The sequence below is a fragment of the Chanodichthys erythropterus genome, chromosome 9 (genome assembly GCF_024489055.1).
Source record: "Chanodichthys erythropterus isolate Z2021 chromosome 9, ASM2448905v1, whole genome shotgun sequence".
Classification (NCBI taxonomy): domain Eukaryota; kingdom Metazoa; phylum Chordata; class Actinopteri; order Cypriniformes; family Xenocyprididae; genus Chanodichthys; species Chanodichthys erythropterus.
Genome location: NC_090229.1, coordinates 2,416,629 through 2,431,919, shown reverse-complemented (window position 1 = coordinate 2,431,919; position 15,291 = coordinate 2,416,629). Strand labels below are relative to the sequence as shown.

Sequence of the window (15,291 nt, the reverse complement as noted above, 5' to 3'; positions counted from 1 at the left end):
CCAACCTATTTTGGGTTCATTTTAAGTGATCAATAAAGAAATTTATAAATCTACCCAGCAGGTTGGGTTTAAGATTCAACCCAACAGCTGTGTCAAAACAACCCAATCGCTAGGTTTGTCCATTTTTAACCCAACTTGGGTTGTTTTTAACCCAGCAGTTTTTTAGAGTGTATTTATGGTTTTATATATACTAACCGTTATCTGATCTTAAATAATGTAAATGTCACTTTTGGCCACTTTTTGGATGTTCGTCTAACGTTTGTATCAGAACATTCAAAAGTAACGTTCCCATAATGTTTGAGGAATGATTAAATACACTCTAAGAAATGCTGGATTAAAAACAACCCAAGTTGGGTTGAAAATGGACAAACTCACCGATTGGATTGTTTTAACCCAGCAATTCCCTTAATGTTTTCTCTAACGTTTGCATAACCAAGAAAAACTTTTTGGTCCCAATTTATATTACTGCTATGTACTTACATCAGAAATAAGTACAATGTATTTATTGGGTTCATATTGAATTGCAAAACACTTTTGCTGCTATTGAGGTGTATACGGGTAAGGTTAGGGACAGGTTTGGTGGGATGGGTAGGGTTAAAGTGTAAGGGATGGTCAACAGTGCAATTACAGAAATTAATTACAGATGTCATTACATGCAGGTGTTTTTAAAATATAAGTACAATGTAAAAACATGCATGTACACAATAAGTGCATTGTATCAAATGATTAATTTCAATGTAAGTACAGAATAATTAAGGCCACTTAAAATAAAGTGGGACCAACTTTTTTAAAACATTTTAAAAACTGAATATTTGAAAGTTCAGAGAACAGTCAGAAAAAAACATTTTTGTGGGAACGTTCTTAGAAAATGTTTTTGTTAGCTGGGTTACTGTACAGTCTATTCATACAAAACATCAAATATCTGTATAGTTTATCTTATACTCTTTATTAAACATATCATCAGTCAAATGAGTGAGAAAACACTGGCTCAGTTAATTTTTATTTTACGTTTGACTTCATTACTGAGATCAGTTGTTCTAATAAAACGGCAACTAGTTCTACTTATGATGATGATTCTTAAACAAGAAACACATTGAAATCATGGCGATGACTGGCATGGTTTCCACTTCTCTGAGAGAAGAACGTCCGTCAGGCGTCAGTCACGCTCTCCATCAGTCTCTGCAGGTTTCTGTGAATCTGCAAAAGCATGATTGTGTTGTTCAGAAGAGCTCATAATCAACAATCACTCATGATCATAATCGCTGTGGAATGAGCTAACAGGGAACGTTATGGCAAGGTTCTCTCAAAGTTATGAACAAACGTTCGTGTTCTTAGAACATATTTATGTTAGCTAGGATTTAAAATGTTATTATTTACTCTGACATTTAACCACTGATTCGACACAAAAGATTCATAATGCTCCGAAGCTTCCTGAGCAGAAAATCGGCCATCACTAAATAAGTCGTTATTTTGTTTTTTTGGCACACCAAAAATATTCTCGTGGCTTTATAATATTAATATTGAACCACTGTACTCACATGAACTGATTTAAATATGTTTTTAGTACATTAATGGATCTTGAGAGAGGAAATGTCATTGCTGGCTATGTAGGCCTATTTCATCAAAAATATCTTAATTTGTGTTCTGAAGATGAACTTAGGGTGTGGAACGACATGAGGGTGAGTAATTAATGACAGAAATTTCATTTTTGAGTGAACTAACCCTTTAAACCCCGAATAAACACCTGCTTTCTGGTACATCAGATGAGTAACAACAAATGTTTGATCGAGATCTGAGTCGTTCGGGTCTGTTCATGCAGACAAACCTTTTCCAGCTTCAGAAGACTTGCAGAAAGAACCGAGTAGATCTCAGCTGTGTCTCCAGCGTACAGATATTCATCTCTGGAATCATAAACACACGCACAGCGTTTGGTCATGTGACATCTACATTGATCGCAAGACAAACAGATTATATGAAGCGTGAAATATTAGAATATATTCAAAGACTTGATAATCAGCTGGAGTCTGGAGTGTTTCATTCACGGGAAAAAACATCTTATTCTTCAAACATTATAGGAACGTTACTTTTGAATGTTCTCTTAACGTTCTATAACAAGTAGTGATAAACGTTAGATAAACGTCCGACGTTCCATGAATGATGTATAAATAATGTTTTGATGTTTTGAGAATGTTATTAAAGACCAGATAACTTTGAACGTTCCCTGTTAGCTGGTGCTTGACCAATGCAATCTAATCAAAGATGAATGAAAGACATTAGATAATTTTCATCTTTACCTTTTATGAGGAAACTCCAGTGACACAAGAGACGTCAGACGTTCCTCCAGAGACACAATCTTGAAGGCCATGTAACAGGAGGACAACAGCAGGACACAAACCCTGAGAGATGAAGAGCAAATGAAGCTCAGATCTGAGTCTGGAGTGATGAACAAACGTACTGAGATGATGATCAGACTCACAGAGACAGATAGATCAACACCAGAGCGTTCAGAGAGAGAGACACCGGCCTCAGGGTTTTCATGAACTCCACCTCCGCTGATCCTGGAGGTCCTGAAACACACGGCAGAGATCACTGAGAGACTCCAGATCTGTGCGAGTGTGTGTGTGTGTGAGTGTGTGTTTTACCAGTGTACGGTAAGTTTGTTGTAGCCTGGATTTCTTGTTGCGGATGAGAATCCAGTTCACCGTCTCGTTTAGTCACTTCAATAAAAGCTTGGGATCGTTTTGGAAATTCTGTGGAAGAATCACATGGAGACAAAAAAAAAAAAAAAACTTTTTAATTGTGCATTTAAGTGTATAACTGAGTGCACCTAATTGTATCTAGTGTACTTTAAATCTTAAAAGTATATTATTTAAAAACCACTTGGAGATACTATATCATTGAAGAAGTCAACTTAAAGAGTTTATGTTTCTAAACACACTTTTTAAAATTACACTTTGTAATAATGTCAAATTTCAGTAAAATTCATAAAGTACATTTTAAATAATGTTTTAACTTCTTTAATTCTTTTGTTGTGCTTCAAATAAGTCCACTTATTTTGATGTGATGACTAACATACTTAAAGGAAGTTGCGAAATACTGAGGAAGAAAGTCATTTTTTGCAGTGCATTTACCATATTTCAAAGATAATAAAATAGAAATTAAATGACATATAAAGATATACTTAAGTCCTAATAACGGCACTGAATATACATTTAAATATAGCTGTGAGCAGCATTCATCGGGGTTCAAGCGTTTAAGGCCTTTAAAGTACATGCGCAAAAAGATATTATGTTTTAATGAGCAAGCCTGTAACCATCTCGATCATAGATGGAAAAGACCATTTACTGCCAATACAGGCAATGTATTATAGAAAATATATGGTTTATAAAGCTTTTTACAGTTATGGAGGTTGAGCCAAAATCCTAGGACTACACTGCCCTCCAAATGTTTGGAAACGCTTTAGAAAAGTGGGGTTTCGGACAATATTGGCATGAATCCTTTTTAATTTGTGATAATTTTGCACTGATAAGGGACAACACAAACATATTTTATTACATAAACAGTTTATACATAGAAAAAACTTCATCAAAATATCCAGCATTAGCAGCTATCTGTCCTAAACTGGGTTCTGATTGGTTCATTGTATTCTAAACTTAATTGTCAATCAATTGTTGAAGATATTAAGGTGTGCTGACCCAAACATCTCTTACAAACCTGGGCCAAGTTTAAACCAGCATCACAGCATGTCTGACTTTGACATGAATATATTGCCATTATTATGTAATCAAAATATTATTAATGCTGGTCTTCAATGATAATGTCAAGTTACTGTAATGTATTTGCACCAAAAAATTATCAGGATTCATGCAGATATCGTCCAAAATCACACTTTGCCAGGAGTGTTTCCAAACTTTTGGAGGGCAGTGTAGTTCGCCAAAGTTGTTTTTTCTTTAAAATAATCTCCAATATTTAACGAACGATTCGGTGGACAGAGGCAGTCCTAGAGGCAAAGTTGTGGGTGAATGTCGTGGGCACTGAAGACACTGTATACCAATTTTCAAGTCGGTTGGACAAACGGTGTAGTTATAGCCATTTTCAGGTTTTTTTTCTATTATAGCGCCACCAAGTGGCCAGTCGCCCTGTCCTTTTTCCACATGACCACAGAATGAGCTCTTACATAGGTGTGCCAAGTTTGGCAAAAATATCTCATTCCGTTCACAAGTTATAGCCATTTTAGTAAAAGTGGCTCCGCCCACTTCTAACATTTTGGTGGCCCTTAGAGACTGTGAATCGAAATGTCAACTTTTTTTAAAGAAAAAAGTACTGGTTTGGTTATGATCAGGTCAAAATCCTAAGACTAGTTCACAAAAGTAGTTTTTTCAAAAAATCCAAAATACCCAAACATTTCGCCTGATTGATGAGCGAATCCGAGGCATGCATTTTATATGTCTTGAGGATTCCAACGGCACTTGAGTCTATGCCTAACAGTACAGGAGTTATGATCCATTTCATACTTTCGACCGCTGTATCCTGATCACTTTTAGAGGAGAATGCTGATCCTTGGAAAATTTAACAAATTACAATAAAATTTCAGCACTTGAACCCCTAAATACATTTGAATTTAAGTGTAAATGCAGTTCTTTTTCACAGGGGACGTGAACAGCAGAACTTCATTGAAATACACACTCGGTGTTTTCACGAAGGTCGGCGACTCTGGACAGTCGGAGCTGCTGCTGTCGTCCACATGCTGAACCGTCGGTCTGACCGGAGCGTCCAGATCGGACAGATCCGCAGGGAAATCCTGTGCACAGACATCATGAATGTATCTGAATGTAACGCAGGAAAACGGATCGATGACGGGATGAGCTGAAACGGTCTTACCGTGGGCAGAGATGCCGGATGAGCTCCCAGAATCTTCTGACTGTTTCCAAGACTCTTCTCCTGCAGTCGGGACACATTCATTCATCAGAAACTATACGACTCAGCTGAACTGAAATAAACGCGTGTGACTGAAGAACTTACAACCAGATGAGGGCACACGGACATCAAAACTTTGAAAGTCGTGTCTCGAGACAGAAACGACACAAACACATGCTGTGAAAATCACAATAACAGCGATTAGTAAAACGGACACGATCACAAGCCGATTCACAGGAAAACCAAACGACTTTTACCCGCTCGTGTGCTGTAGAAATCACCAGTGCGTTTGGCACCAAGATGGCCGTCTTCGTTTTCTTGATGACGGTCACTGAAGACACTGGAATCGCAATCTGAAGAAAAAATAAACACTTGTCATGATCACCATCTGTTCCTGTTACAATCTTGTCAGTTCCCGGACTACATTTCCCATCATCCCCCCTGTCAATCACATGCACTCACTCCACCAATCACCTGTTGCCACATACAGCCATGCACACTCCACACTAATCACCACACCCAGCTGATACGCATTACCTGAACTATAAAGGACTCATACACACACCACCTCACCGCGAAGTCTTGATTCCTAGTGACAATTCTGAGCGTACCTTGTATCCTGTCTGCCTGTGTTTGATCTTGCCTGTTCCTGTGTATTGACCCGTTGCTGCCTGTCCCTACCCTTGCTTGTTATACTGTTCTGTGAATGATATCCGCCTGCCTCGATCTACTGCCTGTGCCCTGACTACGATTCTGCCTAACCCTCTGCTGTACCTGTTTGCTCCTGATTGACCCTGCCTGTACGACCACGCTTACTTTTGTAATAAAAGCTTGCAAATGGATCTCCGCCTCAGTCCCGCTTCGTTACACACTGAAGACTGTAAAGAATAAATTATATTTGACTATATATTCACATAGAAAATAGATGTTTTAAATTGTAATAATATTTTGTGCTTTTTACTGTATTTTTGATCAAATAAATTCAGCTTTGATCACAGGAATAAATTATATTTCACTATATATTCACATAGAAAACAGATGTTTTAAATTGTAATAATATTTTGTGATTTTTACTGTATTTTTGATCAAATAAATTCAGCTTTGATCACAGGAATAAATTATATTTCACTATATATTCACATAGAAAACAGCGGTTTTAAATTGTAATAATATTTTGTGATTTTTACTGTATTTTTGATCAAATAAATTCAGCATTGATCACAGGAATAAATTATATTTGACCATATATTCAAATAGAAAATAGCGGTTTTAAATTGTAATAATATTTTGTGATTTGTACTGTATTTTTGATCAAATAAATTCAGCTTTGATCACAGGAATAAATTATATTTCACTATATATTCACATAGAAAACAGCGGTTTTAAATTGTAATAATATTTTGTGATTTTTACTGTATTTTTGATCAAATAAATTCAGCTTTGATCACAGGAATAAATTATATTTGACCATATATTCAAATAGAAAACAGCTGTTTTAAATTGTAATAATATTTTGTGATTTTTACTATATTTTTGATCAAATAAATTCAGCTTTGATCACAGGAATACATTATATTTGACAATATATTCACATAGAAAACAGCTATTTTAAATTATAATAATATTTTGTGATTTTTACTGTATTTTTAATCAAATAAATTCAGCTTTGATCACAGGAATACATTATATTTGACTATATATTTACATAACAAACAGCTATTATAAATTGTAATAATATTTCACTGTTTTTACTCTACTTTTTATCGTTGGTGAGCAGAAGAGACTCTTTCAAAAACATTAAATATCTTACAGAGCCCAAACTTGTGTAGGTTCAGGTTTTACCTTTGTGTCTTTTCCAAACACTTTTGAATGGAAACAAATCCAGTTCTCGGACACAAACAGCCTCCCCTGGTACAGTATGTCCTTCTGCAGGGCGCAGGTGTAACCTGTCACACGGACGCAGGGATATACAAATCAAAGTGTGTTCATTAAAAGTGAAATAATTATTGGCAAACATAAAACTGAACGTACGTACTCTGTCTCAGATGCTCATCTTCACTTATGTCTTTAAAAACTTTGTGGTACTGGGAATTAGTGCGCAGAGACTGAAACACAACATGATGGATATTCAGTCAATGTGTTTTAAAGGTTCAGTGGGTTCTATAAGGAACTCTAGGGTTCAGGACTGCATTTTAAAGAACACCTATATAAGGAGAAATGTTGCATAATATATGTGATAAAGTATGTTTACGAGCTGCTTAATTCATGAAATGGAACTGACTATATATGAAGCGCCCTTAAGGTTCCTTATAGAACATTTTTGTCTATAACAGTGGAATAAAAATCACAGTTAAGATTGTAAATAAAATCAGTGTTCAACATCCCTCACAGGAGGAGAAACACTGGAGCGACGGACGCACCTGACAGGACTGTGGTTTCCTGCGTTCACACTTTGATTCAGAGTCACTCTGGACTTGCAGAAGAAGTGAAGGATCAAATGTTTTGGATCTGAATCAGAAGGAGCACAGACAGTTCTGGAGTAAAGCTGCTGTGTGAACGCGATTTAAACTACATCAACACTGCAAAAAAATGATGTTCTTCCTCAGTGTTTCTGACAAATATCTAAACATTCTTAAATCAAAACACATTTACTGGAGAAGAACAATGACTAAAGATATTATCTGCCAATGGAGTCAGAAAAATAAAGCTGTTTTCTCTTTGAATTAATATCTTCAGTCATTTCTCAGGATGTGTAGATATTTGTGCTGAAAAACAAGACAGAAAAACTGAGGAAGAACATCTCTTACCTAACGAGGGTTGGTTTTCTTCTTCTTGCAGAGACATCAGCTTCAGCATCCAGTGAGATGAAAGCGTCAGGCCTCGTCATTTTGTTTCCTTCCTCCTCGTCTCCGTTTTCAGCATACTGACTGTGAAAACATGTTCATACAGAAACATGAATGTATTTTGTCAAACATGAGTTTATGGCAGGGGAAGTAAATAACCAGGTAAACACCAGCAGAACAGAAATGAGAAACATCTCATGTTACCTTAAACAGTTCAGATCCTCTGATGATCCTTCAAGCTTTAAACATCTTCTAGAAAACTCTCATTATAGCACGTTACCATTTCTTGAGGACTGATTAATTTATCCAGCATGTTTTACTAGAGAAACACTTGTTCTGTCGTACACCTGCTCTAGTCGTGACCGCTGCAGTCACGTCACGCGTTATTTAACCCGACCCGTCTCTTCAGTTACGCTGGAACATTCAGCCTGTGGTTTAGTGTTACTGAAATAAGAGTCTTTCAGGAAAACTCAATCTCATGGAGTAAAGCTCAGTTCTTATGAATGATGAAGGTGTTTAATTCAGGAACATGTTACAATCTAAAAATGCTGGGTTAAACAACCTAAGTTGGGTTAAAAAATGGACAAACTCAGCAAGTGAGTTGTTTTAACAAAGCAAATAGGTTGTTATAACCCAGTGGTTGAGTTGTTTTAACCCAGCAATTGGGTTGTTTTAACCCAGCGAATGAATTGTTTTAACCCAGCGAATGGGTTGTTTTAACCCAGCGATTGAATTGTTTTAACCCAGCGAATGAATTGTTTTAACCCAGCGAATGGGTTGTTTTAACCCAGCGATTGGGTTGTTTTAACCCAGCGATTGAATTGTTTTAACCCAGCGAATGGGTTGTTTTAACCCAGAGATTGGGTTGTTTTAACCCAGCGAATGGGTTGTTTTAACCCAGCGAATGGGTTGTTTTAACCCAGCGATTGGGTTGTTTTAACCCAGCGAATGGGTTGTTTTAACCCAGCAATTGGGTTGTTTTAACCCAGCGAATGAATTGTTTTAACCCAGCGAATGGGTTGTTTTAACCCAGCGAATGAATTGTTTTAATCCAGCGAATGGGTTGTTTTAACCCAGCGATTGAATTGTTTTAACAAAGCGAATGGGTTGTTTTAACCCAGAGATTGGGTTGTTTTAACCCAGCGAATGAATTGTTTTAACCCAGCGAATGGGTTGTTTTAACCCAGCGATTGAATTGTTTTAACCCAGCGAATGAATTGTTTTAACCCAGTGAATGGGTTGTTTTAACCCAGCGATTGGGTTGTTTTAACCCAGCGATTGAATTGTTTTAACCCAGCGAATGGGTTGTTTTAACCCAGCAATTGGGTTGTTTTAACCCAGCGAATGAATTGTTTTAACCCAGCGAATGGGTTGTTTTAACCCAGCGATTGAATTGTTTTAACCCAGCGAATGGGTTGTTTTAACCCAGAGATTGGGTTGTTTTAACCCAGCGAATGGGTTGTTTTAACCCAGCGATTGGGTTGTTTTAACCCAGCGATTGGGTTGTTTTAACCCAGCGAATGGGTTGTTTTAACCCAGCGATTGGGTTGTTTTAACCCAGCGAATGGGTTGTTTTAACCCAGCGATTGGGTTGTTTTAACCCAGCGAATGAATTGTTTTAACCCAGCGAATGGGTTGTTTTAACCCAGCGATTGAATTGTTTTAACCCAGCGAATGAATTGTTTTAACCCAGCGAATGGGTTGTTTTAACCCAGCGATTGGGTTGTTTTAACCCAGCGATTGGGTTGTTTTAACCCAGCGATTGAATTGTTTTAACCCAGCGAATGGGTTGTTTTAACCCAGAGATTGGGTTGTTTTAACCCAGCGAATGGGTTGTTTTAACCCAGCGATTGGGTTGTTTTAACCCAGCGAATGGGTTGTTTTAACCCAGCGATTGGGTTGTTTTAACCCAGCGAATGGGTTGTTTTAACCCAGCGATTGGGTTGTTTTAACCCAGCGAATGGATTGGGTTGTTTTAACCCAGCGATTGGGTTGTTTTAACCCAGCGAATGCGTTGTTTTAACCCAGCGATTGGGTTGTTTTTAACCTAGCGAATGGGTTGTTTTAACCCAGTGAACGGGTTGTTTTAACCCAGCGAATGGGTTGTTTTAACCCAGCGAATGGGTTGTTTTAACCCAGCGATTGGGTTGCTTTCAACCTAGCGAATGGGTTGTTTTAACCCAGCGAATGGGTTGTTTTAACCCAGCGATTGGGTTGTTTTAACCCAGCGAATAGGTTGTTTTAACCCAGCGATTGGGTTGTTTTAACCCAGCGATTGAATTGTTTTAACCCAGCGATTGGGTTGTTTTAACCCAGTGAATGGGTTGTTTTAACCCAGCGAATGGGTTGTTTTAACCCAGCGATTGGGTTGTTTTTAACCCAGCGATTGGGTTGTTTTTAACCTAGCGATTGGGTTGTTTTAACCCAGCGATTGGGTTGCTTTAACCCAGCGAACGTGTTGTTTTAACCCAGCGATTGAATTGTTTTAACCCAGCGATTGGGTTGTTTTAACCCAGCGATTGGGTTGTTTTAACCCAGCGAATGTGTTGGTTTAACCCAGCGATTGGGTTGCTTTTAACCAGCGATTGGGTTGTTTTAACCCAGCGATTGGGTTGCTTTTAACCAGCGATTGGGTTGTTTTAACCCAGCGATTGGGTTGCTTTTAACCAGCGATTGGGTTGTTTTAACCCAGCGATTGGGTTGTTTTAACCCAGCGAATGCGTTGTTTTAACCCAGCGATTGGGTTGTTTTTAACCTAGCGAATGGGTTGTTTTAACCCAGTGAACGGGTTGTTTTAACCCAGCGAATGGGTTGTTTTAACCCAGCGAATGGGTTGTTTTAACCCAGCGAATAGGTTGTTTTAACCCAGCGATTGGGTTGTTTTAACCCAGCGAATGGGTTGTTTTAACCCAGCGATTGAATTGTTTTAACCCAGCGATTGGGTTGTTTTAACCCAGTGAATGGGTTGTTTTAACCCAGCGAATGGGTTGTTTTAACCCAGCGATTGGGTTGTTTTTAACCCAGCGATTGGGTTGTTTTTAACCTAGCGATTGGGTTGTTTTAACCCAGCGATTGGGTTGCTTTAACCCAGCGAACGTGTTGTTTTAACCCAGCGATTGAATTGTTTTAACCCAGCGATTGGGTTGTTTTAACCCAGCGATTGGGTTGTTTTAACCCAGCGAATGTGTTGTTTTAACCCAGCGATTGGGTTGCTTTTAACCAGCGATTGGGTTGTTTTAACCCAGCGATTGGGTTGCTTTTAACCAGCGATTGGGTTGTTTTGACCCAGTGATTTTTTTGTGCAATGGAAAAGTCTAAAGAAATGCAGTGTAAAAAAATGAAAAAACAGATTAAAGTAAACAAATAAATGTAATTAATATAAACAATGTATTAAAATAAATAAATACAATTTTAATTAATTAATACATTAGAAAAAATAAATTAAGTAAATAATTATATTAAATAAATAAAATTAATTAGATAAATAAAATTTGATTTAAATAAAAAATAAATAACTACATAAATAAAAACATTTGATGAAAATAAATACAATTTGACAAATAAATAATATATTAACATATTAAAATCAGTTCATTAAAATAAATAAATACATTTTGATTTAAATAAATGACTAAATAAATAAATAAAAACATTTGATGAAAATAAATAAAATGATTATTATAAACACATGTGATAAAACTAAACAAATAAAACTTGATTTAAATAAGTAAAAACAAAATAAAGCTAAATGATTAAATGAATGAATAAATGAATGAATAAATGAAATTCGATTGAAATAAATAAGTAAATGTGATTAAAACAAATTGATAAAAATAAATAAATGAATAAATACATCTAACTAAAGTAAATAGTTTACACATTTATAATATTAATATTTCATAGTATTAATTTGTGTCTTTATATATGAAAATACGTATGTCTTCTAAATGTTAAGGATGTCTGTACAAGATTGATAAACTTTTTCCACTGTAAAGAACATTTTGTGCAGTGGAAATGTTCCACGGATGTTAAAGGTAAAAATAAAAGAAGCTTTATTTGTGCGAATCTGTTGTGATTGACTGAAAGTTCACCATCATGTTTAGTGTTTGTCAGTACAGACTCAAGACAAAGTCCTTCTGTTCACATAAAGTCAACAAACTCTGAGCTCTGTTCCAACATGACATTTCACAATTATAGGACATATGAATATTTAAAATTGAACTTGGATTCATAACACTCAAAACGACATCATGCATCATTCATGACCATAAAACAGTGATCATGCATTTCACATTATTCTGTAAAACATGCTGATTAAAGACAGAAGATGCTTGATCGTACCGTATCGACACACATTCGTTCATCTGCTGATGTGGAGGAACGGAGCACATGGGTCGGCCTGCATCACTCCTGCACTGAAGCGTTGAGTCTTCAGAAACGGACTGTTTCTCCATCAGGATCAGAGTTTCTGCAGCTCCGTTCGGCTGAAGGAGCTTCTGACCCTCAAACAGTGAATAGTTAATCAGTGATTTGCTGTTTTGCTGACTAATGCAGATTTAAAGCTGAACAAAAACTCACTGTGGGCAAAAGATGATTAAATTCATCCCACATTTAGGGCAATAATGACTAAACAAATGTAAAAATCTATATAGTCACATATATTTATATGCATATGCCAAAAGATTGAACATTTATAGTCATTCTGTATTATGTCTGTTTTGCAAATGTTAGAAGATTTCAAGGTTTCAAGTGAAAAATATGTGTAGTTCTGGCATGAATATTTTCTTCAATATTCACTCCAACTTTTACATGAAAAACTACTTTTTTTTTGGGGGGGGGGGGCAAACATTTGTCTGCTGTTCTGCACGATGCTGTAATGACTGCTCCTCTCCACTAAGTGTCACGCTTGCACAGAAAAATGACTCTTCAGTGCATCATAACCGAGTGACAGACAAACACGTTACAAAACATCCAGTTCAATGTCAGAATCTGAATAAGAATGTTGCTTATGCAATCAAATTAGTGGAATGTACAATTAAGAATGTACGGAGCCCCTATGGGGACATGTTGAAGAAAAAAATTGAGATGTGAAAAAAAAAAAGAAGTCAAGGCTTTTGCGTTCTCTTTTAGTTTAGTGAGTGAATGCAAAATATCTCAGGAAACGCAAAACATTTGCAAGAGAATGAAAAAGCTAAGAAAAATCCCACCATACTACTTCCTTCTTCTTTTGTTTAATGGTGATTTGAATATCCTACTTAGTGCATATCGCCACATGTTTGGTGGCTGTGCAATCATTATTTCAATCTTTTCATTTAATATTGAATCTTTAATCACTGAATAAGAATTATATTGTTTGTTTGATGCTAATTATATATTAATACATATGTATTTCATTATATAAAAAACAAAGCACAGAAAATGTCCCATTGCAAAAAGGAAAGAAAAAAAAAACATTTGAATGCAGATCAGATGACAATAAAATAAATATTATATTCGAATTAAATAAATATTTAAAATGTGTCTTGCTATGATAGTGATATATATATATATATATATATAGGGCTGGGACAGTACTATCGATGCATCACAAAATTTGTGGATCATTTCTGATATTTTCCAAATACAAATCAATTCTGGGCTTAGTTTTTAACAGCAGATGGCGCTCTATGCTGTTTTCTAACCGCATGCTCAAATGCTCATCAAGAAGAGCGCTCGTGCATTCGGCTGAGTCTGAAAATGTATTTGAACCTCAGAATGCTTTTATGATGCGAGATTAATGTAAACAGCCCACTGCACACACACGTCAACCTTTTCAAACTTTATGAATGATTATTTTATAGAAGGTTCAAGTGGTGTGTGTGAGGAACTGGAAGGAAGCAGAGTACAGTTGTTTCTAAAGCATCTGCTGTTGAAAACTAAGCTCAGAATCAATTTGAGAGAGAATCGTGATACATACAGAAAATATCAGAATGCATCGATGTAGTCCCAGCCCTAATATATATATATATATATTATACATCTCTGAAGTAAACTAACCCTGGATCATGAGCTGCTCTGGAGCAGATTATGTTCAGAGAGTAAGCTGCTATGGCTACTTACATACCCTAAAAGTTACCTCCATTTTTGGAACTGAAAGTTGATGTTATCTGCTTACTTACTCTTAAACATACCCAGGTATGTCGCATAACCTGCTTTCTGGAATACCCCCTGGCATCAGTACCAGCAACGGCCAAGAATATGTTTCCTTTTAGCGTATTAAGAGGAAACCACACCATTTCCGTGCGCTGACATGATGTTTCTTTAAAATTTACTGAGCAAAAGATCACGGGTCACGTTGTATTCAAGTAGTTATGTGTGGGAGAGCTTGCAAGCTATTCAATTTTTTTTTTTTTTTTTTTTTTTGGGGGGGGCCGTAAGAAACTAAGAAAACTTGATAACTTGGGCACAGAATACTTGAAGGAAATTCATCCCCTGCACATTTTCTCTGGGCAAATGAGTAAACCCAGATTATCAGTTTCTATCAATTGCTCAGAAATTCATTACATTAGCCAAATATCCTAAACCATAATGTCATTTTCCAAAGGAAAGACTTAATTATAAACACTATTTATATGTTTTTTTTTTCAAACTTTAATCACAAAGTCAGCAGTTTCCACCATGTGATCATGCTGAAAGCTCTACCGTCACAATAACCTCTTGAACACTAATAACGGAAAATAAAGCATCAACAGGTGCAGACATCTCCCGACAGTACAGCAGTAATCACTTTGATGAATAAATTAATTTCTGATACGAACTGTCTACCATTGTGCCGTAGACCCCCTGAGGAACAATTCCATTCGTTCGTTGCTATAGGAGAGGAAGAACTGTTTAAAGGTGCCCTTGAATGAAAAATTGAATTTATCTCGGCATAGTCAAATAACAAGAGTTCAGAACATGGAAATGACATACAGTGAGTCTCAAACTCCATTGTTTCCTCCTTCTTATATAAATCTCATTTGTTTAAAAGACCTCCAAAGAACAGGCGAATCTCAACATAACACCGACTGTTACGTAACAGTCAGGATCATTAATATGTACGCCCCCAATATTTGCATATGCCATCCTATGATCCCAACATTATGAAAGGCATTAAACAAGGGCAGCCAGTATTAACGTCTGGATCTGTGCACAGCTGAATCATCAGACTAGGTAAACAAGCAAGAACAATAGAGAAAAATGGCAGATGGAGCAATAATAACTGACATGATCCATGATATCATGATATATTATTAGCTGTGTAAACTTTGTTTAGGCACTGTTTAAGGCAAGCGCGAGCTCAGTGGGCGGAGAGCACGAGATTTAAAGGGGCCGCACAGCATAAATTGGCTCATATTTAATAATGCCCGAAAATAGGGAGTTAAAAAAAAATGTATAAAAAAAAAATCTATGGGGTATTTTGAGCTGAAACTTCACAGACACATTCAGGGGACACCTTAGACTTATATTACATCTTGTAAAAAAACATTCGATGGCACCTTTAAATTATTAA

General features: G+C 36.5%; 1 protein-coding gene across 1 annotated transcript; it reads right to left on the bottom strand.

Annotated features, from left to right (window-relative positions):
- Positions 1-205: 205 nt before the first annotated feature.
- LOC137026176 (GRAM domain-containing protein 2B) lies at positions 206-12,231 on the bottom strand. Its single transcript, XM_067393427.1, has 14 exons — positions 12,102-12,231; positions 7,725-7,844; positions 7,338-7,425; positions 6,953-7,022; positions 6,760-6,863; positions 5,175-5,270; positions 5,023-5,094; positions 4,882-4,941; positions 4,687-4,801; positions 2,643-2,750; positions 2,477-2,567; positions 2,295-2,396; positions 1,826-1,901; positions 206-1,197 (listed from the first exon to the last, which is right to left on the bottom strand). The coding sequence occupies exons 1-14, from the start codon at positions 12,212-12,214 to the stop codon at positions 1,150-1,152; spliced, it is 1,263 nt and encodes a 420-aa protein (XP_067249528.1). The 5' UTR covers positions 12,215-12,231; the 3' UTR covers positions 206-1,149.
- Positions 12,232-15,291: the final 3,060 nt, after the last annotated feature.